At 48.8% G+C, this 27,702-nt stretch overlaps 1 protein-coding gene across 2 annotated transcripts in view; it reads right to left on the reverse strand.

Annotated features, from left to right (window-relative positions):
• Positions 1 to 2,642: 2,642 nt before the first annotated feature.
• The window catches only part of ASIC2 (acid sensing ion channel subunit 2), a 991,167-nt gene continuing 966,107 nt past the window's right edge, over positions 2,643 to 27,702 (reverse strand). For both annotated transcript variants that reach the window (XM_058560359.1, XM_058560357.1), the window contains exons 4-10: positions 16,799 to 16,949; positions 14,728 to 14,784; positions 13,074 to 13,227; positions 10,927 to 11,018; positions 7,336 to 7,415; positions 5,619 to 5,687; positions 2,643 to 3,666 (exon numbers count right to left, since the gene is read on the reverse strand). In XM_058560359.1, the coding sequence (XP_058416342.1) occupies positions 3,565 to 3,666; positions 5,619 to 5,687; positions 7,336 to 7,415; positions 10,927 to 11,018; positions 13,074 to 13,227; positions 14,728 to 14,784; positions 16,799 to 16,949 (705 nt within the window). In that variant the 3' untranslated portion in view covers positions 2,643 to 3,564. The remainder of the gene's footprint in view (positions 3,667 to 5,618; positions 5,688 to 7,335; positions 7,416 to 10,926; positions 11,019 to 13,073; positions 13,228 to 14,727; positions 14,785 to 16,798; positions 16,950 to 27,702) is intronic.

The following is a 27,702-nucleotide window of genomic DNA, read 5'->3' on the forward strand; positions in this document are numbered from 1 at the left end:
TTCTTGCAAAGCCAGTGAGCAGAGGTTTCACCGAGTGTTAAACAGAATTAGTAAGAGACTCTCCTCCTGTCACCTGTCCTCAGGCTGGGTTGGTTCCCACTGATCTGTTTCATGGTCCCCAAAGACATTATGGTCCCAGACACACTCAACCTATTAGCCTTAGGAATACACAAATGCATGCACAAAATGATTCCATGTGCCAGGAACCTCAAATGAGCAGGCAGAAAGCCATCAGCTACATAAATCCACCCTTGGCTTGGGAAATGTCTTCACAGACGCTTGGAGAGCAGAGGAAGGAGTCTGAAGGACTTGAGCCATGATACACCCCTCAGCCTGGTGACCAGGTCCTTCATCCTTTGGCACCTGCCTATCTCTCAGTGGTCATTTTGGACAATTTCCCTTTTCTTGGCCCAGGTCTCCTGGACCCACATGCAGTCGCCTGTGCCTTCTCCAGCACCTCCATAGTCGTCTGTTTATTCGTTAGTGCTCCCTGCTCAGATGATAAATTCCCTGAGGGCAAGTGCCCGGCACATGACAGACGGACAATAGGAGCCGCATGAGTGGTAAACTTGTGTTCTTCGTGTGTTTCCCCTTCCTTTGCTGCCCTGCTCCCTTCCAACTGTGCCAGGAAGCTTGTTCTGCAGCACAGAGTGAGTGGACCTGGCTTGGTAGCACACCCACCCCCTGTGGAAGCAAATTCCTTGGCCTCTCGGAGCTTCCCTGCTTCTCTGTAATGGAGGAACACATTCTGGGCTTTCTGGAGGCCCTTACTTCTGCTGAGTTTACAGATGCATTCCTCAAAACGAAATTGAAGTCTCTGAGCCTGTGGAGGAAGAGGTCCCACGTTTCTCCTGGGGCCTCTAGGCTCCGGCAGGCTGAGCTGACCTGTACCAAGATCACACCTGTGGGGGGGGCCTGCCTCTGACTTCCTCCCTCCCAGCTGCCGAGAATCATATCAGAGACCCTCCGTAGACCCTTTCTCACTAGGCACATTCATAGTTAAGGCTCTTACAAAAATAGCTTCAAGCTGGAAAGAGGAAAATAAAAGGACTCCAGCCTCTCTCTGCCAAAACCAACAACGTGACAGCGTGGAAGCAGCCTGCTCGGTCCTGGCGTGGCTCCTCGTGGAAATGCTTCTTCCTTTCGCTCTCCCCAACTGCAACAAACTCCACTGACTGTTGCTGAGGTCATGTGCCATTATTTTGTTGTTTGATTGATTGGTTGATTTATCTGTCTGACCCTTTGAGGTCACTGATGATTCAACCATGTGGTTTGGGATTGTGATTGTTCCAAACTCCTGGCCTTTGTGTCATCATTTGGGTCACTCTTGAAAACTTGACACATCCTCCAGTCTCTTCTGTCTGCCCAATCTCTCCAGGTCTTCACTAAGGAAATGATTACACACACAGCTCCTTGTTTGAAACGATGATAATAAAAACCACTCCACCACTCCCAGGAATTCAGGCACGCAACTATGTCTTTGGTTAATAACCAGTTAATAACAATCAGTAGTTGGCAATTGATTTGTTCTCTCGAATTTCCTATCTTTTTTTCTTTAAACAAGTTAAGCTCGTAGACCCGCTCCAAGATGAACAAAGCCAGAATCCCCATATCAGAAGGGGCACATACATATGTGAGGCCTGAAGCAATCCAAACCTGATAGAATATTCTTTGCTCCATCCCAAATTGATTTGAAGTTGTTTTTTGTTTGAAAAGGAAGCCAGAAATCCAATGAAGCAGTTCAAATTGCAACTTAAGCTATAGATTTTAAAAAATTTATGAAACTCTTAAACTGGAGCAAGGCAGAAGGCATCGAGAGAGAGAGAGAGAGAGAGAGAGAGAGAGAGAGAGAGACACTGAACGGCAGAGCGGGGACCAGAAGCCTGAACCCCCGTCTAGCTTTCTGTGCATCTGTGCCTGAGGAGGAGGGCACAAACTACATTAGACCTTTCTTCCCGGCTTTGGGGGAGGCTCTGAGTTGGGAGTGGTGGGGGGAATGGGGGAAAGTGAGAGGTGAGGCCACAGGAACTGTCCCTATGGAAACAGCATGATGCCCTGAGGACAAGGATTCTGCCTGAACAGGAAGCTCTCTCTGGCCACAGAGGGGCTTGAAAGGGCATGCCACCTCCCCACCGAAGGACCTTCCCAACCTCCTTTCCCCCCTGGACAACCTCTCAGGAATCATGGGGAAGAGGGCAGATGCACATGTGACCTCTGCAGGGACAAGCAGGTCTGTTTGATGGGGGTGAGGAGGTGGGGTGTAGAGAGGTTCGGGGAAGGCAGGGGCATGGGAGGGAGGCCACGCTGGGGCCTGTGTCCAGCCTGAGTTCACTGACAGGGTCAGGAAGAGTTGGGACAGAAGCCAGAAGAGCAGAGGGACGTGGAGGCCTCCTCACGGTTTTCGGGTCTGGGCAGCGTTCTCTGCCCCCCCCCTTCTTCAGGCCATACGCCTATGGTCCAGGACAGAGTCTTCCAGACCGTGGGCGGCGACCTGTTAGTGGGTTGTGAAGTCATTGACAAGGTTGCAATCAATAGTTTTTAAAGATTTAGAATAGACTAGAACACAGAGTGTACACATTTTGTAAAAGTAAGTGTTGGTGCATAAAACTTTATATGTATATATACAAAATCGGTGGGTTTTGACCGGGCAGGTCTGGCCCTTTCCTAAGCCCACGAGGAGAGAGACCTGAGTGTGGGGAAAAGGCAGAAGTGACACAGCCATTTCCACAAGACCAGCTTTTAATATGACTGTGATTGGAAGCACGAATAAATAAACGCCAGAGAAAATGGAAAAACCAAACCAAACCAAACCTCAGAACATCAAAACCAAAAATCAGAAAACAAAACAAACAGAACAGACTTCTGACAGACGAACAAGAAAAAAGCCCCCCGAAAGAAACAGAATCAGACTGTACAAGCCGTGTCACAGGGAGAGCAGAACGACGGGGGCGCCACGAAGGAGTCCCGGAGTCACCCTGGCCACCGTGCCTCCATCACAGGCGCTGGGAGGGGGTGGCCCTGGTCACCCCGTGGGCCAGCTTGGGGGAAAGGGGCTTGTGGGCAGGTCGAGAACCTTCACAGACCACAGGAGGACCAGACGTAGTCGAGAGTTCTGCGGTTTCCTTCTGGATTGGGCAGTTGTGGCTCCAGCGTGGCCTCGGGGTGACTTGGGCTGGAACCTGGTCCCACCGCATGGCTGCAGAGTGGCTGCTGGACACCGCACAGAGGAGTGTCACACACAGAGACAGACGTGGAGGTGGCGCCGTGAGGAGTCTGGGCATGCAGGTGCTTTATACATCTGGCAGTGAGATGTGATGGCAGGTTGGTTCTTGGACAGTTCCAGAGTGTGACTCATTTCTCCTAGGAGGGACGCACGGCGGTGCCCGAGGACGCGGCATGTCAGCCGTGGCCGTAGCGAGGTTTGGCAGAGAGTTTGCTATGTGTGCATAGGGGGCTCTTGCTTCTTTCCGTCATCAGGGGCCATACCACCTGAGCCTGCGGTCCCCTGTGCTGGGTCTCGGGCCTCAAGGTCTGTTTGGGGGGTGCCGGGTGGTCCGGGGGCTGTCAGCAGGCAATTTCCTCCAAAGTCCCCAGGGCCGTCTGCAGGGGCACATTCACAGTGTGGCTGATGGTTTCAGAGTGGTTTGGCATCGTGTCACAAGTGCTCTGGAGGGAAGGGGAAAGTGGGCGTTTATGTTCATTCAGCAAAAATTCATCATGATGCCACCGGCAGCCCTGGGAACTGCTCCCCACTTCCAGGCTCTGCCGTGGCACGGCTGCTCCGGCCCCAGATTTCTCACGCGCCGGTTTACCATCTTGGGGCATGAGGCTGAAGAATCCTCACCATTGTCCACCTAGGTGCCCCCCAGGGTGGGGAGAGGGCTCCCTGGTGATGGGGTTAGCAGCTGGTTTGACCTTCTTTCCTAGAGGTCCCCTGATGTGCCACCTGAAGCCACATCTGAGTGGTGTCTATCCTGGGGGCTGGATGGCCCCCTCCTGCTCTCGTCCTTGGGGGCCTCCGTTGGGGCCTACCTGGGGTGGAGGAGGTGTAGCCCGTGGCTAGGCCTGGGGCAGGGCGTGCCAATCGCTGACGCCAAGCAGGAAGGGCGGAGGCCCCCAACAGCCAGAACCAGAGCTGGTCCCAGCTGCCCCAAGGACCTTTAGGGTTAGGCTGGCCCCAGGGAGAAGTCATCTTGGGTCCCTGAGCAGGGTGGGGCTGAGGTGGCCGTGAGTCTTCGGGACGATTCCCAGGCTGCAGTGGGCAGGAGGCTGGGAGGGATGGGAGCAGAGAGACTGGCCAGGAGGCTGTGCCAAGAAACTAGGGGAGATTTGATGAGGACGGGCGAGGGCCCGGAGGGGAGGGTATGACACTGAGACATTCTGAAGGCAGGAAGAGGGTGGGGGTGGGGGAGGGAACCTCCACTTGCTGAGCACTTACTATAAACTAGGCACCTGCTGATTGCTTTGCAGGTCTGGTCTCAATTAATCCTAGTGACAAGTCCCTGAGCTCCCTGTGATTAGGTAGATGCTCAGGGAGGTTAAGTAACTTGCCCCCAGGGAAGCAGGGACCTGGGATGCAGCCAGGTCAGCTGAGTCAGAGCCTGGGCCCCTTCCACACTGCCCTCCCCTCAACAGACACTGTCTTCTGTTAGCAGAGGCTGCAGGGGGGCCCGAGAGAGTTGAAGCGAGATTTGTAGCCAGGGAGATGGGTAGAGAAATAGCGTCTGGAACGGAAATGGGAGCCTGTACAGGGGGAAGGGGCTGGGATCCCTTTTGGGTTTGTTGACTTTATGGGGCCTGGACCTAATGGGCGTGGTCCTCTCAGGGCCGGAAGTGCTGATTTGGGGAAAGCCAGCTATCCTGGCACCAGTCAGCTGAGATGGGACCCCAGGAGCCCACTGAGTTTGGGAAGGAGAAAGGACAGCCCGCAGAGGTGCCGCCTCTGGCTCAGGAAAGAGAGGCAGAGGAGGACAGCGGTTAGGGGAGCTTGGTGTCCAGCTCTGATACTCACCAGCCATGCGGCTTGCTCTCTGGGCCTCAACTGCCTCAAATACAAAATGGAGATAAAAATAGACCTTTCTCTAGGGTGACTGTTCAGCTGAAATGACATGGCACTCTTAAGGCACGCAGCACAGTGCCTGACACGTACCAGGCATACGACGGTCAGTAGTCATCGTGGGTATTATCGCTACTACCAACCTCACAGTGCCCCGCACCCTGTGTCTACTTCAAATGGAGTCGAGTACCAGTGACGTCCCCGTTTGCATTTTGCCACTGTGGAGAATAAGGGAGCAGACTTCCACAGAGCCTCTCTGGTTCTCCTAAGACACAAGATGAGGGGAGCAGCTCTCCGGCCTGGGAGAAGCTGGATTGGGCCAGGCAGGACCTACCATTGGAAGCTGCATCCATGGCTTACTACGAGGCTTTGGGATGAGTCTCAGAGGGAGGCTTAAGGCTCAGATGGAGTGTCCCTGGATTTGGGAGCCAACAGGCTGTCCCAAGCCCAGGAGAGGTGTGCAGTGAGGCACGCCCCTCCTGTCCTGCCCCAATATCTGGTTTCATACAGCCTATAGAAGCCAGAGGAACAAACCAACCTGCAACCCGCGAGCTGCCCTTACCACGTTCTCATCGTGGCTCCCTTCGTCCTCTTCTTTGCCAAGCAGGTCTAATAGCTTCTCTTTGATCAGCTGCAAGAAAGGCAGGAAGGGGTTGGTGGGGCTGGGAGAATGGTGCCAAAGTAGAGGGACCTCTCTCTACTCTGCTCTGCTGGGGAACCACAGCATCTGCCTGGGCTGGGACTGGATAAACCACGCAGGGGCCCAGCCTGGTAGGCAGCTCTGGGAGTCCCTCCCCAATCTTTTGGCTGAAATGGGCTTTTGGTGCAGGAGATAGAGCTTGGAAGAGGTCACAGGAGGGCCCTGTCTTGCAGTGTGGACTGCCATCCACACCTTGATGGAGGGTGTGGATAAGCAGTATGTGCAGGCATGGCTGGCTCCCCGTCTGTCCTCAGGTGCAGCCCCTTCCTGAGGCTGGGCCTTGGGGGCCTAGATTACTACTCACTATCTAGGCTGACAACTCCACAGTTCACAAGATCAGGGTACGCTTGAGTTCATAACATTTTATTCTTAGCAATAAAGGGTAGTTATTAAATATGTTACCTGGTGTGATTCAATTTCCATAACTTTGTACAGCTTTTCACAAAAATTAATAAAGCAGAATAATATCTGGCCATGGGACCTGATTTGGGTTTGGGGAACAAGGTCACCATGCTGAGAGGCAGAGTGTGGCACTCCAGGGGACCCTGGTCACAGGGCCCTCTAGCTCCCCGCAATCATTCCCAGGGCCTTTGGCAGTCGACAGCCCTCTCTGGGAGGCAGAACACTGCTCTGCAGGCTCTGTTTGCTGGGCCCACACTCAGGGGGTCCGGGGGACTGCGCAGGGCCTGGGTATGCCTTAGGAATTCTGGAGCCACCGGAGCCAGCCTGGGGCTGGGGGAGATGCAGGTAGGAAGGGTGACGAGCACCAGGAGCTCTCAGTGCCAGAAGGTGCTGTCCGTTGTTTGAGAAGTTCTCAGAGGCTCTGTTCCAGCTGCCTCTTGAGGAGACATCTCCCCAGACTGTCAGCATCAGAAGCGGCTGGTGTGTCCTTACTCTTGCTCAGGATTGACGAGGTTCACCAGAAAATGCCCCTTCCCTAAACCCGCCTGGACCGGGGAAGGCACTACTCAGGTGACGGGCCACCCAGAGAGCAGGGGTGTGAGTGTGTCAATGTGGTGTATATGCATGAGTGGTGGTGTACACATGTGGTGTGTGTGTGGTGTATGCGTGAGCGGTGTGTTTGTGTGCATGTGGGGTGTGTGTATGAGGTATGTGTATTTGTGAGTAGTGTGTGTGAGTATAGTATAAGTGTGTGTGTGAATGGGTGTGGTATCTGTGTGTGAATGGTGTGTGTGTGTGTGCATGTGGTGTGAGCGTGTGGGTGCAGACACACCCATGTATGAAGCTACCACATCTGGCGTAGCCAGATGGGTGGCGCTCAGAGCTAGCCACAGCACTGTCTCTTCTCCTTCTCAACACTTCCCCTCCCCTCTGGGAATGTGGACAGCCCACAGCTCCTCCAGCTCCTGAGGATAGGACTGTGGCTTCCATCCCTCTTACACTCCCTCTCCCCTCATGCCTAGGACCTGGTGATAGACAATATCCACAGACCAGGGAGGAGAAAGCAGGCTCTGGAGGAGAGATGCCACTCTCTCCCCCACGCTTTGGTTCTGGACATCGGGGCAGGATAAGTGTACCAGCTTATGGTCATTTCCCCATGAGCAATCCCAAATCTTACCTCATAAATATAATCAAAGAGCTCTAGTATTGTAAGGATACTAGCACCAATAAACAATCCCATCTGACCACCAATATCACCTGGAAAGAGAGAGAAAAGACCAAAGATGTGGCTTTACTCACATAGCTTCCAGGAAGGGGTGAACAGACTAAGAACTCAGAAACCAGGCCTCTGAAAGGCTCCCCCTCCACGGGGATCCTGGGCCTTGTAACTGGAAGGCCAGGCCTTTGACAAGTCCCTCCCTCATTGTGCAGCTCTGTGAGCAGATGGTTTTCAGTAGCCAGTAGGGATGGGAACTAACCTGAATGCTTATTGGAGGGGCCTAGGCTAGATCTCATAGGCTAATGGGCTTTCATTCAGAGCCACAATGAGTGGGCCCTGCTTTGGCTCTGGGTTGGGAATAGAGACAAGATGTGTATGGTCTTTGCTTGTGGTGAGGGCACAGTGTAGCCTGAGACACATGTGTTAGGTGCCCTGAGTGGGGGTCTTGGGAGCAGTGGTACAAGAGACTCCTCTACCCATCCAATCATGACATGGCCTTCTGGGTCACCTTGGGGGAACCTCTCATCCTTGGTTGAGGTCACAGAAAGCATCCTCTATCTTCCTCTTTACACTGAAGGTAAATGTGCAATTTGGCCTCTTTCTAGAGCAGAGGTTCTTGTCCTGGGGTGTATGGGCTTCCTTGACCAAAGTCATTCTAGAATGGTCTTCCGATCCCCCTGCATCAAACTCCTGGGAGACTTGTATTCAGTGTAGGTGCCTGGACCTACTCTAGGCCTATAAAATCCGAATCTCTGGGGTTGGGGTCTGGAAATCAGGATTTTTAAGTTCCCAAGTGGTTCTCTGGCCCCCTAGACTCTGAGAGCCACTCTCCTATGGGAGCTTCAGATGGTCAGAGACCTCCTGAAATTGAATGCAAAACACTACGTGTGTGCACCTGGGCATTTGCAGTGGGAGAGTCCCTATATGAGAAGCTATTATCAGATTCTCCAAGATTCATTCAGCATGTCTGGATGTTTTGCTCCAGAGGCAGTGTGATAGAGCAGAGGGCTCTGAGGCTCTGAGTGTGGAGGGTAGACACCAGCTTGCTGTGTGGCTTTGGTAAGCCCCGACCTTCTCAACAGCTTTGCCTTCCAAGGACATTTGGTGCTGGAGGTGGTTGGGAGAGGGGTTGGAGGCGATAACCGTGAAATCCTTTCCAGCTGTAATCTCTAAGACTGTCAGCTGCTGGGCTGGGCTGGGGAGAGCACCGGGAATGGGGGGCGCTGTTGAAGGTGGGGGTATAGTTCTACTGGAGATTCCAGGATGATGTCTTGGTCTGAGAACTTTCTGATAGGTACATCTGCCTTCTCCTCCCCAGATTATGGCTGGGAGGAGCCCAACACCCACATCCCCAGGTGAACAAGCTGAGAGGGTGGGGAGGGGGATCTTGCTGGTAGGACTTAGTGCTGGGCTCAGAATGGCTCCCCTCATTCCTCTCCTCCCCCACTGTTCTCTCTAATGTCCTTAAGGGGGGCATTATTGGGGAGTGTGTACTTATGTGTGTGCATGGCAGGTGTGAGGTGTGTGTCTGTATGTGCATGCAGTGTGACTGAGTGTGGGGTATGTGCCAGGGTGCTGTGTGTGCATGTGTTTGTATAGGAGCAGGCAGTATGTCTGGCCACTGATGGCTTGATGTAGGTGGCTACTACGTCTAGGGTAGGTACACTGAGTGTGTCTAAGAGTGCGTAAGTGTGGCTTTGTGGAGGTGGGCATGGTGTGTCTGAGTGTGTAGAACACGTGTGACCATGTGTAGGTGTTAGCGTGTTTGTGTGTATGGGTAGGAGTATGTAATGAGTGTGTAGGCATGCAGGGCGTGTACATGTACGTGCTTCTGTAGCTGTGTGGCTGGCACGTGGGTCTGAGCAGGTGCGCACTTGTGTGTGTGGCTCACCGCGGTGCACGTGTGTGGGTTGGGGTGGGATGTGCCCTGTGGAGCACGAATGCACGTGCAGTGTGCACTGAGGTGAGGGTGAGCTGCGTGGTGGCGAGAGGGGCCTGATTGGGCCTGATGGCGGAGGGTTTGTGAGTGGCACACGCTCTCATCACAGGAGGTACAGATGGCAGTATGATTTTCTCAGCGGGCTATTCTGGGTAGGAACAAGATGCTGGGAATATGCTCATCCTCACATCTGATGCAGAGACGAGCTTTCCCTCCTGACAGATTCAGAGCTCAGGCCCTCTTGGCTGTGTGTGTGTGTGTGTGTGTGTGTGTGGGACTGTGAGCCTGTGTGAGGGAAGGGAAGGTTGGGGAAGGGAAGGGGAGGAGAGGAAGCACGTGCTCAGTCCTCTTGAGGAAATAAAGGTGACAGGGGTGAGGTGAGGGGGCCTACATTTCTGTAGAGGTGCACAACCTCTACTGCGGGCCAGGGCATGAGTCTCTTGGCTCGGTCCCTTTGGCCACAACAGCTTCTGAAGCCCAAGTGATGACCATCTTAGCCCAGACTGGTGGCCCAGTCTGGGAGAGGTGCAGAAATGCTCAGACAGCAGCTGGAAACACCAGCTGGGCCCTGGGTCCCTGGCATGGTGACTGTCTACTATTTATGAACCTTCTGTGGACTCGGGCTTTATCACATTTAACCACCACGACAAACTCATAAAGTGGGTTTTATTAAACCCACTTTACAGATGAGGGACCTGAGGTTCAGTGAGGTGAAGCCACTTGCCCACATTCTCCCAGTTGGTATACGGCAGCCCTTGGCTGCTTCCAGGTAGAAGATACCTGCTCCCCACCCCGCTAGGATGCCGCTCTTACCTGGTTCAGCTCACAGAGAGAATGAGAACTATTTTTCCTTGTAGGGGCAGGCATCAGATCCTTTCTCAAGAGTGAGTGGGAGTTGGGAGAAGGGCCCAAGGGGCAGGTCTTTTAACTGTCTGCCTTGAGGGGCCTTGTGAGTTTTGTGCTGGGCTGGGGCAGGGTTGAAATGAATTCCCTGCATCCATTATGTGCTGATGGGGACAGGGGAGCTGCTGTGAACTTGTGTGGGGTGGTGGTCAGGTTTGTAGACATCTGGGGATGCATGACCCTTCTTGTGTGTTTGACAAAGGACTCTCAGTCCAGGGTGGCACCTGGCCTTCTCAACGCAGAAACGTTGCTTTCTGGGTGGGGGCTCCATCAAGGGCCCTCAGGATACGGCTGCCTGGGGACCACCCACAACTCAGCCTTCCCTCCTTCTGACAGCTCTTTCTTCCTGCCATGGCCCCAGGGCTCTCACTCCAACCTGGGGGCAGAAGACCATGGAATCCAAGGGGGCAGCGCTGGGAAGGCCCTGAGTGACATTTTAGCTCACCTGTCTCATTGTGTGGATGGGGGAAACTGAGGCCTAGAAGGAGGAATGGACGGAGCCTAAAACCTCCACCACACTGGAGTTCTACCCCTTCTGGGACAGGAGTAGTGCGAGGCAAGAGGGAGTAATTAGTGAATTAAACGGCTAGACTCATCAGGAGGCTTGTCTGTCTATCTGTCTACCTGTCTGCCCACCTACCTGCCTCTCCTCCCCCCTCCTCCCCCCATGAGATGTGGAAATCTGTGCACTTGACACTCTGACTTACCAAGTAAGGCAGCAACTTCATACGCCTTCTTCTGTTCAATTGTCTCGTAATTGAGAGCTTCAAAAAATATATCCAGAACGAGGATGTTCTCTCTGCAGAGGGAATATTCAGTACCACACATGGTCAGAACCATCAGGGTCCACAAGGATCATCTAATACAATTTTACCATGGACAGAAGGAGAAACTGAGGCAGAGGGAAGCCAACCAACTGGCTTGAATTCAGAGCTGGTTAGTGGCAGAGCCGGGTTTGAAACCTAGAGTCCTGAGTCCTGGCCCAGTGCTCCCACAGGACTGGAGGCAGAGGGGAGCTGACCCCCTTTGCCCTTTATCTCGATCGTCCCTCTCTCTTTGCACCCTTTCCAGGAGTCCTGCCTGGCCTCCAGGGCTCCGGGCCCCCAAAGGGTCGGCCTGGTCCTTACCTGCAGGTGAGCTCGGTTCTCTCTTGAGAAGGCTTGCCTTGCCTGCCCCAGCTGACCTCTCCTGCCCACTCCCGAGAGGCCCCCAAGTTCCTACTGGGATTTGCACCAAGCTTCTCCCAGTGGGAGGCCTACCCTGGTACTGCCAAGGCAGCTGCCCAAGTCAGGGAGGGTTTTTAGGGAGCAAATCTCTACCTGGCTGGGTAGTTTTCTGGCAGAAACACCTTGGTTCCCTTTTGCTCCTTTAGGCGGATGTGTTAATGAGACACATCTTGGCAGGCAAAGTCATTATTGCCAGCAGAATGTCTGTGAGCAGCAGGGCCTGGCATCTCCTGCAATTTCCCGTCTCCTTCAACGCCACTCGCAACGCCCTCAATGCCCCTTGTGTTCAACCCACTGAGCAAAAGCTGTCCCAGGATAGGGTTTGGCGACTGTGTTGGCAGGATGGAGTGGCTGAGGAGAGAGGAGCAAATCCTCTCCACGCAGGGCTCCAGAGGCGCTACGCCAAGCGTCGCCATCTCTTGCCTGGTTTACGGCAATGGCCTCCTACCAGGCTCCCTTCCGCCCATCTGCCTTCCCCTCAGTCCTCTATACTGCTGCCTAAAGGATCTTTCTAAAACTGCTCAACTAGTTCACGTTAAACAAAATTCCAATTCAGTTCCTCACTCGCACAGGCTACATTTAACGTGCTCTTTAGCCACATGTAGCTAGTGGCTACCATGTTGGACATCACAGATGCAGAACATTTCCATCGCTGCAGAAAGTTCTACTGGGGAGCAGTCGTCTAAAATACAAATTTGAAGCTGTCACTCACCTGCTTGAAGCTCTTCAGTGGCTCTCTGTTCTCTTAGTATAAAGTCCCCTCCCTGCACCCGTGCCCGGCCTCCCCTCAGCCTACAGGACCCTCTTGCTCTGACACGTCCACTGGCCCAGCTTCCTCATGCAGTTCTCTTGTTTGCCCTGCGCTGATTCTCTCCGCTGTGCCTCTGCCTGGGACGCCCTCTTCTCCCATGTCTTTCACTCCTTTATTCTGTTAAAAAATATTTTTTGAGCACCAACTCTGTTCTAGACACTCTACAGCAGAGAACAAAAAAGGAAGGTTCCTGCCCTCAGGGAGCTCTCCATCTAGTGCGGGAGGCAGGTAAGAAGCAAGGAAACACACATACACGAATCTAGAATTACGCCTGGTGGTGAGTGTCATAAAGGAAAATACCAGAGTGCTTTGAGAGAAAAATAATAGAAGGAACCTAATGTAGCTGTCCGAGGGGATGACGTTCAAGCAGAGACCTGCACAATGAGGAACTTGTTAGGTGAAGAGCGAGAGGAAAAGCATTCCAGGCAGAGGGAACAGAATGTGCAAAGCCTGCCTGGAAAACTCCTATACATCCTTCAAAACATCTCTGAAGCTTTTGCTGACTGCGTCTCCATGCAAAGTGCAGCCAACCGCTTCTCTTGTTGCCTGTATCAGCCTATATATCAGCCTATACAGCACTCAGTTGTGTGCTTGTCTCCCCACAAGACTGTAAGCTCCTTAAAGGCAGGGGCTGCGTCTTAATCATCTTTGTCTTTGTTTTCTGAGTGCTGAGCACAGAGCTTGGCACACAGTAGGTGCTCAATTAATGCCTGCCAAATGGAACTAACTGCTTACCTTTGCCCTCTTCCTCAATTGCTCCCAATTTCCTCCTGATCCACCCCTCCTGACCCCCACCCACCATGCCCATTTAGCTTACGAGATATATTTTTCTGATTTGTTAAATTTCTTCTCGAGGTACTTGGCTGACGTCTTGCTGGGGATCTTCACCATGGAGAGCTCTTTGTTGTAGCGGGTCAGATTGCAGGGCGTCCTGCAGAGACAGTAATTACTGTCCTTTTCCGCAAGCAGACCTGGAGGGGAGAGGGAGGCGGGGCTTAGCCAGGTGTGGGGACTGGGACCTCTGGGCCCAGAGTAGCAGGGGGCCCAGCAGCAGAGAAGGGAGCTGGGAGGAGGTGAGGGGCGGGGGCTGCCGAGAGGAGGGGATCGGGCTCTTGCTAGAGGTTGATGAGGGTGTGAGCTCTCAAAAAAGCGCCCACAATCTACACTACCCTTGGTCTTGTTTTCCTTCAGCTTCCTTTACTGACATGTTGCCCTTTAAAAATTGTCAAAAAGGTACCACTTTTCGAGAAGGGGTTCCAAAGGAGTCCTGGCCCCCTCAACTCCCCAGGCCCCTCTTCTCTGCTCCTAGCCTCAGTGTTCTCATCCACAAGTGGGCTGCCCATCAAAGGCATACGTGGGAGACCCTTTTATCTGAAACCCGGGGCTCCGTGGTATTCCCTCTGGGGCTCCCCGTAGCCAGTGCCCACCTCCTCTGCCCGCTGGGTTAGCACGCAGGCAAAGATTCTCAACTCCTTTTCCTAGAAGCAACCTCCCCACGTCTGGAACACCTCTCTCCCTCTCCTCTTCTTCCATCCACGATGGAGTGGTTCAAGACATCGTTTTCCTCCTCCCTCTTTCCTCTAAACATCTCAGCGTTCCTGGCCACCCACGGGGTTTTGTTGATTCTTGACTCCAAGGAGAGGCCGAGTCTTTGCACCCATCAGGAGCCATTTCCTCTCCTCGCAGCCGGTCCTGGAGGCATGTGGACGTGAGCCGCCCCCACTTCTCTCTAGCAAGTGCAGCTGCTGAGCCAACTTGAGTCCATAGGATTTAAAATTCTCTCTGTTTGTCCTGTTTATAACCATCTCCCAGGTTCTGAGAGAGGCTAACTTTGGGGTTACAGCTTGTTTGTGCGATCGCCCTTGCCCACAATTTTCCAGTGCGGGTGGCGGGGGGACCAGCAGTTATTCCAAACTGCAAACACCCAGCTGGCGGAGGAGGGGGAGTGCTCCGTGTCTTCCATTTGCACACGGGGAAGGCACACCCAGCCTTCCCCCCACCCCTTCCCCCACTCAAGGGAGCATGCAAAGACAGGACTGCTTTGGGATAACCTCAGCCTCCTCGAGTGAACCATCAGAGTGTGTGCGGGGGGGTGGGGGTGGCGGGAGGTATTGCCAAGCTCCTTCAGGAGCCCACCCGGATGCCCACTGTCCATCCCCTCTCCATCTCTGTCCCCTCCTCTGCATTCCTCAGTTCCCACTGAAATCTACTCCTCTATCTCCGCCTCTCTCCCCCCTTTCTCTCCTCCAGGCTGTTTCCAGCCTTCATCCACTTGCATCAGTCCCCTGCTCCGCCCTGCTCTCCTTCATCCTCTCCATCGCCCTCTCCCGTGCCTGCAGCGTCACCATCCTGTCCAGCCTCTCTCCCCTCGCCTTTCTCCATGCCCCTCCCACCCGGTCTCTCTCCCACACCAGAAGCTCTCCAAGGTCTCCACCTCATGCCCCCATGGTTCCCTCTGTCCCAGTACTGACCTAGGGCAGGCTCTGCGCACTCCTTGTGCTGCTCAGGCGTGCAGAAGGGGGCATCCCCTGCAAAGAAGAAACACAGGGAGAGGTACTCAGGCAGCAACACCTCCCTCCGGGGGCTGGAGGAAGAGGGTGCATGCTATCACAGGGGAGGGGCAACAGTCCACCAGTGGGCAGTCAGAAGGGAGCCATTGATCAGGGCTGCCTGGGGGCCGCAGGGGAGCAGTGTACCCAGAGCCGGAAGATTGGGTTCTGATCTGCTCTGTGACCTTGGCCAGGTGACTATAGGAACTGCCTGGCTGACTTCTTCCAGATTGCTGAGCAGGTCCAACCCACTCCCGGAGGTGACGGGGGAGGAAGCCTTGACGGCTGGAAGTGGGGAGGCCGTGGTGAGCACCACTAAGTCCCGGGCATGCATCGTCGCCTTTGTCAGTACAGGTACTCGCGGAAGGAGGAAATGTATCTGTTTTACCCCTGAGAGACTTGAGGCCTAAATACCCTGCCTTCCCAGGACACAGAGCCAGCAGTGACGGAAGCGGGCTTTGAACCCAGGTCAGTCTCATCCTGAGGCGAGGGCTCTTTCCACCGCACCACACAGCTGCACGTGAGCAAGGGCTGCTTTGTAAGTCTCCTCTTTGCTTTGCCCTTAATTCCACATGAATAATTAAGATGCCAGCAACAGTGTCATGAGTGGGATGATGAAAATCTCTCCTGCTTGCCTTTGGCTCAGGTTCCTTGGGGGAAACCTCACCGGCTGGTGACCCAGTCCGAGCATCAGGCAAGTAACATTCACCAGCGCTGGATTTTCCTCTCTGGCCTCTCTTTGTAGAAATCCAGAACCTTTTTATTTTCTTTTACCAAGTGCTAAAGTCCACCACAGTGTCTTTTCCTTACCATTTCCTCCAACACTTTTTTCAAGAGCTGAAGACTGACATGCTTCCTCCTTTCCAATAATAACAATTTAATTGATGTGTTTCCCTTTTTGCTCTGTCTTCTTGGAAGCTCAGGGGCAATTTTAAAGATCAATAATGCTAATCTTAGATTACTAAAGAAACTACTGATTCCTAATGAAATAATTCAGAATTTAGCTATAGGATGATCATGTCAGCATCAGTTATAACAGAAAACAATTGGTAATGAATTAAATGTCTGACATAAGAATTTAGTTAAATAAACTTAAACAAAGGATGATATAACCATGAAATGGTAGCTATTAAATATAATAGCAAAGTTCCTGGCACATAGTAGGTCTTCAATCAACATGACTTTAGGTTTCTTTTCTTTATGTGCTAACATAACCACTGACTTTGCAGGTAACAAAGCATTTTCATATCCTAGTCTAATTTTATCCTCATAACAACCAATGATTCTGTTTTAAAGATAATGAAGGTGAGAACAGAGAGGTTTAGTAACTCGTGCCAGCTCACACTGCAGATGAGTAGGGGAACCTGAATTAGTAGCCAAGGCCCCTGCCTCAGCCCTAGTCATCCTTCCAGGTTGCAGCACCAAACTCTTCCTGCCCAAATCAGCACCCCTCTCTGCACTTCTGCCTCTGACATGCCGACCGCCTCTGATGAGACGGCTGCCTGCATTGTTAGTCTGACAACAGAAATGTCGGCACACGCACATTTATGTGCTTGCTGGTGGACCTTCATTTCATTTGAAAGAGTGCTAGACATTTGGATGCAAGAAGGGAAACATCTGGATGAAAGCAACAAACATCTGGATGTTTGAATGTGTACCACTCCACAATGCAAGAATTGCGAGTATCCAGATATCTGGACACTAAACTCTAGGGGGTACGAGCAGCAAACAATTAGCAAACATATTGAGCATTGAGAGGAATGTTCTCCAAACATCTGGACGCTTCTGGACACCAGGATACTGTCCTGTTTGCTAGACTGGATGTTTCTATCTGCCCTCTAAACATTTAGGTAACAAAGAACAGTCTTCCTAGAACAACATCCCTTTGGATCCTCATGGAGCAGGTGAAGTGTTTCCCATCAGGGTGAGAAATGCAAAGAGGGTCCCAGGAGGTCCCGGCGGGTTCCTGCGGCCTGCCCTCCCTGGCACTGACCTGGCATGTGGACCATGCGGCAATTGCAGTTCTCCACGATGTAGCGAGTCTCACAGTCGATCCGACAGGCGGTGATACTGTAAACAGGAAAGAAGTCGAGTCCCATCTCTGAGGACCGGCACTCACCCCACGGCGGGGGCAGGTATGTGAGCTGCAAGACAGGAACGGGGGGAGCTGTCAGCCCTGGGAGTTTAGCCGTGACAGACTCAGTGTCTCTTTCATTCACGTATTCAATCAACAAACAATGATTGAGCATTTACTACATGACAGTCTAAACTCCACTGACCTCACAGGCCTTCAACATCTGGCTCCGATGCTAGTTTTCCTATCCTATCTTTTATAACCTTCCCATAAAGGCTGATCTTGTCTGAGTCTCTTACAAATGCCACATGACTTCCCACTCCCACACTTCATCATCTCACATCTCTTGGAATGACTTGACTAGATTCTATCCTCTTGGCTTGGGACATTGGGACCCCAGACCTAGATCTGGAGGACGAAACCTGGAGGAGCATTCTGGATGAAATGGCTTCAGGCATAAGCAGTGTTGTTCATGCTCCTTGGCCCTGATTAGAGCAATTCTCCAGCGTCACGCTATGGACAAACTCCTTTGGGGCAAACGACACTCTTATTCTCAGAAGTCCAATGACCACAAACGTTCTAGCACCTATGGTAGTTACCTGCTGGGGAGGGTGAAGGATGAGGGAAGCAATGGTTGCTGAGCACTATGAAATAAGCCCCAAGGTAAGTCCTTTATACCTATCTTTCTCTTTTAATTGAAGAACAAAAAATATGATAAAATGCACGCATTATCAGTGCACAGTTCAAAATATTCTGGAAAAAGCATACAGCCATGTAAGCACTTCAATCAAGGTATAGGACATTTATTTATTTTTATTTTTCATCTTTTTGCAGGGAAAGATTCGCTCCGAGCTATTGCCAATCTTCCTCTCTTTTTTTTTTTCCTCCCCAAAGCCCAATATATAGTTGTATATTCTAGTTGTAAGTCATCTAGTTCTTCTATGTGAGCTGCTGCCACAGCACGGCTACTGACAGACGAGTAGTGTGGTTCTGTGCCTGGGAACCGAACCTGGGCCACAGAAGCAGAGCACGCTAACTTTAACCACTAGGCCATCAGGGCTGGCTCAAGATGTAGGACATTTTTAATCACTTCAGAAAGTTCCTTCCTGTCTCTTTCCAATCAGCCACTCCACCCCCCCGCCCCCAGCCCCGCACCCCGGCAATCGCTGTTACAAATTCTATCACCACATGTTGCCTTTGCCTGCTCTCAAATGTCATATAAATGAAAACTTACACTATGTGCTCTTTTGTTTCTGGCTTCTTTTGCTCAACACAGTGTTTTTGAGATTTATCCACATGGTTGCACGCTTCAGTTCATTTCTTTTTATTGCTGAATAGTTTTCCGGTGTGTGAATACACTACCATCTGTGTATCCGTTCACCTGATGATGGGCGCTTGAATTGTTTCCAAGTTTGGTAATTATGAAAAAGCCCCTATTAATATTTACATATCGGTCATTTTGTGGACATATATTGTAATTTCTCTTGGGTAAATGGTGAGGAGTTCATAAGACAGGTCCAGGTCTAACTTTATAAGAAACCGTGAAACTGTTATCTATAGTATTTATACTATTTTTCATTCCCACCAGTAGTGTATGAGAGTTCTAGTTACTCCACATGCTTGCCAAATCTTGATTTTGTCCATATTTTTAATTTTAGACATTCTTGTAGGGGTATAGCTGTATCTCATTGTTTCTGTTTGCGGTTCCCTGATGATTGATGATTGTGAGCACGATTTTATGTGCATATAGGCCATTCATATATTATCTTTTGTGACATGTCTTTTCATTAAAAAGACTTGCTTATATTTTCCTTTTATTATTGAGTTGTAAGAGGTCTCCATATATTCTGGATAAAAGTCTTTTGTCAGATATACATAGAGAATATTTTCTCAATACTGCTCATAGTTTGTGGCTTATTTTTTCATTTCTTAATGGTATATATTTTTTCTACTTTTTTTTTTTTTGTGAGGAAGATCAGCCCTGAGGTAACAACCATGCCAATCCTCCTCTTTTTGCTGAGGAAGACTGGCCCTGAGCTAACAACTACTGCCAATCCTCCTCCCTTTTTCCCCCCTTTCTCCCCAAAGCCCCAGTAGATAGTTGTATGTCACAGTTGCACATCCTTCTAGTTGCTGTATGTGGGACGCCGCCTCAGCATGGCCGGACAAGCTGTGCGTCAGTGTGCGCCTGGGATCCGAACCTGGGCCGCCAGTAGCGGAGCGCGCGCACTTAACCGCTAAGCCACGGGGCCAGCCCCCTGTTTTTTCTACTTTTAAAATCAACTTCATTAAGATATATTTGACATATAATAAAATGCATCAATTTTAATGTACAATAGAATGAATTTTTACAAATGTATACACCCTGGTAATAACTACTCTAATCAAGATACAGAACATTTCCATTAACCCCAAACGTTCCCTGTTTGCAGTCACTGCCCCCTCCCCAGCCCTCAGGCAGTCACTGATCTGCTTTCTGTCATTATGCGTGAGTTTTGCGTGGTCTAGGGTTTTATATAAATAGAGCATATAGCATGTCCTCTTTTGTGTCTGGCTTCTTTCTCTCCACATGATGTTTTTGAGATTCGTTCATGCTCTTGCACATATCAGCAGTTCATTCCTTTTTATCGCTGAATTTTACTTCTTCCTTTCTGGTGTTTATTCTTTGTATTTTCTTTTCTTGCTTCACTGCATTGGCTGGAAACTATATGGTGTATAATGTTGGAAAAAACTGGAGAGAGAGGATATCCTTACCTTGTTCCTGATCTTAGGAAGAAAGGGTTCATTATTTCACCATTAAATATGTTAGGCATATATTTTTCTTAGATGCCCTTGTCAGATTGAGGAAGTTCTCTCCTATTTTTAGTTTGCTGAGAGTTTTTATCTTCAACAGCTATTGAGTTTTGGCAAATATGTACTCTGCTTCTATTGAGATGGTCACATGATTTTTCTCCTTTATTCTGTTAATACGATGAATGAAATTGATTGATCTGCAGAAGCTGAAACTACCTGGCATTTCTGGGATAAGCCCCACTTGGTCATGATTTATCATCCTCTTTATATATTGCTGTATTCAATTTGCAAATATTTCATGGAGAATTTTTGCATCTATGCTCATGAGTGATATTGTATTTAAATTATACTTCTTGTAATGTACTTGTCAGGTTTTGGTATTGGGGTTATGCTAACCTCATAAAAGAAGATGTAAAGTGTTTTCTCTTTCTCTGTTTTTTGAGTTTGCGTAGATTTGATATCATTCCTGTCTTAAGTGTTTGACAGGTTTCACAAGTGAAGCCATTTAGACTTGGTGATTGTGTGTGTGTGTGAAGATTTTTAATTGTGAATTAAATTCCTTTAACAGATTTAGAGGCATTCAGATTTTCTATTTCTTTTTGTGATAGTTTTGTTAAGTAATGGTTTTTCCCAAGGAATTTGTCCATTTCATCTAAGTTTTTGAATTTATTAGCATAAAGTTATATATAATATTCTCTTATTTTTTAAATGTCTGTAGAATGAGCAGTGATGCCTTTTCTTTCATTGCTGACATCGGTAAATTGTGTTATCTCCCTTTTTCCTTATTGTTTTTGATTTCTAATTTAATTATGTTTTGGTCAAAAAATGTACTCTCCATAGGTTCATTCTTTTAACATTTACTGAGATTGTTTTATTGTCCAACATATAGTGCATCTTGGCGAATGCTCCATGTGCACTCAAAAAGTATCTGTATTCTGTAATTGTTAGTGTAGTGTTTTATAAAAGGTCATTAGGTCAAGTTGTTTGATAGTGTTGCTCAAATCTTCTATATCTTTATTGACTTTTTGTCTACTTCATCAATCTAATTCATCAATTACTGAGAGAGAAATGCTGAAATCTCTAATTATGACTATAGGTTTGTCTATTTCTCTTTAGTTCTATAATTTTTGCTTCATATATTTTTGAAACTTATCAGTAGGTACATACCTATGTAGGATCATTATATCTTCTTGAAGAATGGATTCTGTTCTCACTGTAAAATAACCCTCTTCATCTCATGCAATATCTTTGTCTTGAAGTTTACTTTGTGTAATATAGACATACAGCTTTCTTATACTTACTGTTTATCTTTTCTCATTCTTTTAATTTTTTTGTCTATCCTTTTACTTTTAACTTGTCAGAATATTTATATATTTAAGGTACAACTCTTAGAAACAGACTATTTGAGTGTTGCTATTTTCCCCTATCTGACAATCTCTGCATTTTAATTGGAGGGTTTAATCCACTTAACACTTAATGTGATTCTTGATATGGTTGAGTTGAAGTTTGACTATCCTACTCTTTGTTTCTATTTGTCCCCACTGCTCTTTCTTCCTTTGTTCTACTTTTCCTGACTCTTTTTGGGTTAATTGAGTATTGTTTTAGTAATTCATTCCATTTCCTCTACTGGCTTTTGATTTATACCTCTTACTATTATTATTATTTTTAGTTGTTGCACTAGGATTTACAATATGCTTTCTTAACTTATCACAGTCTATCTTGAATTAATATTATACCACTTCACATATAATTCTATATACATCCTTCCTGTCCTTTATGCTATTGCTGTCATATATTTTACTTTCACATTTGTTATAAACACTATAGTACATTGTTACTCTTTTTGCCATAAGCAGCTCATTGACTTTTAAAGACATTAAGAAAAGACAGAAAATTTATATTTTATATTTACCCACATACATACTATTTTCACTGTTCATTTCTTTTTCCTGTGGATCTGAATTTCCACTTGCTATCAGTTCTCCTCTGCTGAAGAACTTTCTTAAATACTTCGTGTCGTATGGGTTTACTTGTGGCAAATATTTTCATTTCCATTTGTCTATGAGATGCGTTAGTTTTGTCTTTACTTTTGAAACATATTTTGGCCGTATATAGAATTCCAGATTGTTAAGTCCTTCAGCATTTCAAGAACATTCCACTGCCTTCTGGCCTTCATTGTTTCTGATGAGCAATTCGACATAATCTTTTCATTGATCCCCTCTAGGTATTATGCCTTTTTTCCCGATTGCTTTTAAGATTTTATTTCTAATTTTATTTATTTTTCCCCCAAAGCCCCAGTAGATAGTTGTATGTCATAGCTGCACATCCTTCTAGTTGCTGTATGTGGGACGCGGCCTCAGCATGGCCGGAGAAGCGGTGCGTTGGTGCACGCCCGGGATCCGAACCGGGGCCGCCAGTAGCGGAGCGCGTGCACTTAACTGCTAAGCCACGGGGCCGGCTCTAAGATTTTATTTCTGTTGTTGTTTTCAGGATTTTAACTATGCCACATCTAGATGTGGTTTTCTTTGCATTTATCCTGCTTGGGGATTGCTGAGGTTCCTGGATCTGTGGAATGATGCTTTTGAACAAATTTGGAAAAATTTTAGCCAATATTTCTTACAGTATTTTTCTTCCCCATTCTCTCTCTCTTTCTGGGATCCTAATTGTATGTATGTTGGGCTGCTTGATACTGTTCCATAAGTCGTTGGGGCTCTGTTCACATTTATCAGTCTTTTTTCTCTTCGTGTCTCATTTGAATGATTTCTCTTAATCTGTCTTCGAGTTTGGTGTTCATTTATTCTCTTCTACCCAATCTTCTGATAATCCCATCTACAGCTTTTAAATTTCAGGAAAATGTATTTTTCAGTTCTAGGTTGACTTTTTAAAAAAAGTTTCCATACCTTGCCTAAAGGCCTCTCATTATTTACATCTCTTTATGCAATTATTTAACATATTTATCATTGTTATTTTAAAGTTGCTGCTTTGCTGTTATATATGGACCTGTTTCTACTGATGGTTTACTTTTCTTTTCATATTTTTCCTCTTTCTTCATCTGTCTAGTAGTTTTTGATTGTATCCTAGAGGACACAGTCATTTTTGATGGTATACTGGACATTGTGGATAACTCTTTATAGTGACTCTGGATCAGTTAGCTTCCTCTGAATAGTACTGAGTTTTGTTCTAGCAGGCAGTTAAATTAATGGGGAATCACTTTGATTTTGTGGAGGTGCTGTTTAGGCTTTGTTGAAAGATGGGTATATTTTAGTGTTGCCCTTAGTCCGGGGCTATAGCCCATAGTCAGGATGTGATCTCAACTCCTGAGGAACGACACTTCTGGGGTTTCAACGGAAATCCTGAGGTGTTTATCAAGTCTCTCAAACTTGGCGGGTCTTGAATTACTAAGTCTGTCTCCCCTGCAGTGGCAGCTGCTGAAATTACTGCTCAGTTCTTTCAACCATTGTTTTTCTCCTGGGCTTCTTGGAGTCTCTCCTCATCTGTACGAAGTTTGAGGTTCAGTGTAGAATTTTAGGGAGGTTTATATAAAAATTTTGGCACTCCTCCTCTTCGGGTCCCTCCTTTCTAGGATTTTTCATCCCAATTTTCAGCCTTTCTGACTTGTGACTTCTTAACTTAATGACTGCTACTTCCCGCTTGAGCTCTATCTCCAGGATTCCCTTAGATCTTGATGCGCCCTCAAGGGAGAGGTCAGGTAAACAAATGTGTATTTCACCCAGTGTGGTTCTCTTCCTTCAAGGGCTGTACACTGTCCAGTTTCTGCCTGCTTTTAGTCTCTCTCCAGTGCCATCAAAGAGTAGTTTTAAAATATTTTGTCCAGAGTTTATAATTGTTATTTCCAGGAGGCTTAGTCAGATATAAACTACTCCACCATTACCGAGAACCAAAAGTCTCTGTATGTATTTATCTAACATTCACAGCCCTCCTTTGAGGAAGATGTTCCTATTCTCATTTTATCAATGAGGAAACTATCAGAAAGGTTAAGGACCCTGTCCAAGGTCACACGCCTTGTCAGTGGCAGAGCCTGCATGTGGACCTAGGAATTTCTGGCTCCGACCTTGTGCTTATCCACTATACTACACTGCCTCTATAGGAGATTGGTGGAGGACAGGGAGAAACATGCCAGGGAGGACTTATCAGCGCCTTCTTTCTCTCTCTTTCTCTGTTTTTTTTTTGGTAAGGAAGATTGGCTCTGAGCTAACACCTGTGCCAATCTTCCTCTATTTTATATGTGGGATGCCACCACACCATGGCTTGGTGAGAGGTGTGTAGGTCCGCACCCGGGATCCAAACCCATGAACCCCAGGCTGCCGAAGTGGAGCACATGAACTTAACCACTATGCCACCGGGCCAGCCTCTCTCTCTCTCTCTTTTTTTTTTTTTTGCTGAGGGAGATTTGCCCTGAGCTAACATCTGTTGCCAATCTTCCTCTATTTTGTATGTGGGTTGCTGCCACAGCACGGCCGCTGACGAGTGGTGTAGGTCTGTACTTGGGAACCGAACCCGGGCTGCCGAAGTGGAGGGCGCTGAACTTAAACACTAGGCCACGGTGCTGGCCCCCAGAGCTTTCTCTTTTGTTTTTATCTAACGGCTCCTTTCTTCTTCCTTTCCCATGAAGGTTTGCTTTACTGTCTCATCTTTCTTTGGAGTTCATGAGCTGACCAGGCTTTTGCACAAATTTCCTGTATGACCTTGGATAAGTCACTGCTCTCCTTTGGACCTCAGTTTCTTATCTGTAAATAGGGAGAATTTGGGGGTAGGGTTGATATTCTATGATTGGAATGGATTGGGTCCCCTACGTTGCTCAATATTGGGTCCTTAAACATACAAGCTGGATTTGGAAAATACTAATAGTGACTTCTGGCAAGGCTGGGGGTCTAAAATGATGTAAACTAATTTTGGGAGGGGGACTCATTTCTTTTTCTTCTACTAAAACAGGTTCCCACCATAGGTGGACTGAGACTGTAGCTGGTGAAGCCCTGGTGATGGGCCAAGGTTTATTCAGGATCAACCACTTCCCTTCTTTTGCAGAGGTCATGATTCAGATACCAGGGCTACTCTGCTGTGGCTGGTTCATCATTTGTTCCATCAGCTTTCTTGAAGCCTCACACACCACAGCAGCTGGAAAATCACAGCGTCAACTCCTGCATACCGATGAGTGTCTGAAAGTGGGTTGGAGTATTTGTTTATCCTGGGCAAGTGAAGCCTCAGGGGGACCCCGAAGCACTCTCTTCAAATATCTGAAGGGCTGTCTCAGGGAAGAAGAATTAGATTTGTTTTCTGGCATCCCAAGGGAAAGATAAACACAAGAAGAGTTGTAATAAGAGAACCAGAGGCGATGATAACATTTCTTGATGTCGTGGGCACTGTGGTAGGCACATGACATGCATTACCTTATTTAATCCTAAAGAAGAATAAATTCTGGCTCGATTTTCTATTCTACTACTATGATTCAATAAGAAAATCACTGTCTTGAGAGTGAGTTCCCCATCACGAGGGGTGTTCAAGGAGAAGCTACACAACTACCTGGCTGGGACGGGAAGAGAGAGATTCAAGCATAGGGTGTGCATTGGATGAGATGACTTCTAAAGTCTCTTAAGCCCCTATGTCTAATTATAGACCCTAAATCTATTACTTTAATTTGAGAATTAGAGGCAGTGGAACGAGCCAGACAGAGCCATGAACCCCACTCTTTCAGTTGCTAGCTGTGTGACTTTGGGTACACTACACAGCCCCCATTCCCCAGCCCCAGCTTTTAGTCTCCTCGTCTGATTCAGTGAGATCAGTTAAGCACCTAGCAGCTAACAGGTGCTCACCAAGACTTGGTTCCCATCCCCTTCCCCTAATAAACTCCTTCATGTTCTTCTATCCTTTCATTCATTCAACAAATAGCCCACTCCACCTCTGCTCTCTTTACAACTTGGTTCTCTAGACCAGCAAATCTCCGCCCTTTTGGACTAAGTTATTTCGAGTTGGGTTTACCCTGATAAGGACTCCTGCTAATTCAGACATCCAAGTGGAGATGACACCAGGCAGCTGGATCTCGGAGCTGGAGCTGGGAGAGAGATCTGGGCTGGAGATGCAAATGTGGGAGGCCGTGGTGTATGATGAAGCTGTGTGGTGGGTGAGCGAGCCCAGGGAGAGAGAAGGGACGTCTAGCATTGAGCCTGGAAGTGTTTCTGCATTCATTTGACAACTCATCCTCTGTTAGCCCTTTTTTCACTCTGCCACGGAACTGGTGGCTTTGGATAATTGCTTAAATTTATGAATTGAGCGAAGAACTCAGAACTTTTGTGATTGAATACCCTGGTGCTTGCCTTCCATTGCACCACTGTAGTGAGGCATCTCTCCACCGTCGTTTCCATTTTATAGAGAGAAGCTCGTGTTTGCTCCCTCCCCTGGCCCTGGACAGCCCGGGCTATTCCTCACCCCCTGGCTTTCCCAGCCCCTCCCAGCCCACACATCTCGAGGCACGCCAGCAGGTGGCGCTGCAGTTAGCCTAGCTGCCCACAGCCTCTCTGTGGTCAGAGCTGCCAGAGGGAGTCAGCCAGACTCCTAGGCTCTTGACTTGCTGCCTTGGCCTTTTCCTTGTATCTGCAGCCCACACTCTGAGGGCTTGGCTGGGTTGCTGCTGTGGGGGGATGCTGAGAGATGATGAAACTGCATAAGAATATGTTCATTCTGCTCCTAGAAAGAGTAGGAAAGACATGAGGAGAGAGACAGGAGGAGGGAGGCAAGGAGAGATGCCCACCCGGCTCCCCTGGTACCCACCTGGCTCTTTGGTTATGTCAGCCACTTGGCCTCCTGCTTCAGGGATTGGACACGATGCTCACCTGGACCAAACCCCTTTAGGCTCGGGGATACCCCTGCAGCTTCCTTCCCAGGGTGAGGTCAGGGTCTTCATCCTGGCCTGCCTGTCTTCCTCCTCTTCCTCACTAACCCACCTGGCCCAGATTCTGGCTCGCGTCTGCTGGAAGTGCCCATGTTAGGAGCGCGTGCTCTGTGGTCAGACCCAGCTGGGTTTGAATCCTGGCTCTGCCACTTACTTAGTGGGGGACCGTGGGCAAGCGCCTGAGCCTCTCTGACCTCCTCTTTCTGCAGGAGAATCACCCTGAGATATTAGCTACTTCAGAGGGACACTGAGTTTTGAACATAAGGTATGTGTAACCTGGCTGTCACCCTCGGCTGACATCTGCTCTCTGTTCTGTGTCATATGGACAGGACGTGAAGCTCAGCCCCTCGTTAAGTTCCACCGCAAGCCCACTTGCCCAAGGCCTTAGAACATGTGGCGGATGTCAGACAGAGTTGGAGGAGGGGTCTACATCAGAGCAGAGCTCCCTCACCTGGCCCAGTCCTAGCCCCCCTCCATTTGCTCTCTCCTTCCCTCCATCCCCCTTTCGCTCTCCTCGTGTGCTTTGGTACCTTTTCCAGGAGCAGAGTCAACATATCCTCAAGCAGTTTCGTCATCCTCTGAAGTCTTGGTACGTGGCTACATCCTTTCCCAGAGTCTCACCTGATCACCGTGTTTTCCCAAGGAAAGGCAGTTCCCTCCCTCGGAGGAGGAAATCTAAAGCCGAATGTCAAGATGTTTCTTCTGCCTTGTTATGTAACAAGATGAAATATCACCGAGAATGCCTGATGCATAATAGATGCTGAATAAGCTGACGCCTTGGTCTCATTGTGAGTCGTTATTGACCTCTTATCTCCCCACTGGGGGGCTGGCTCTTGGATTACAGTGACCAGGGAACAGAGCCCACCTGGCCGTGCCTTTGCCTCAATATCACAGACACACAGTCCGATGACCAGAAACACAGAAACCCAGTCTGGTGACCTGTGGCACACATGTGTTTTGTTACTTCTGGAGTCTTCCCACTGGGATCTGTATCTGCATGTAATTGGCTGGAAAGCTAGCATTCAGCAGTTTTGACCACTTCTTCATGATTGTGCCAGCAATGAAACGTGTGGGTAGTATTGTGAGAGGAGCACTGTTGGGGCTTCTGAGGGGACGGGAAGTC

The sequence above is a fragment of the Diceros bicornis genome, chromosome 18 (genome assembly GCF_020826845.1).
Source record: "Diceros bicornis minor isolate mBicDic1 chromosome 18, mDicBic1.mat.cur, whole genome shotgun sequence".
Lineage (NCBI taxonomy): Eukaryota > Metazoa > Chordata > Mammalia > Perissodactyla > Rhinocerotidae > Diceros > Diceros bicornis.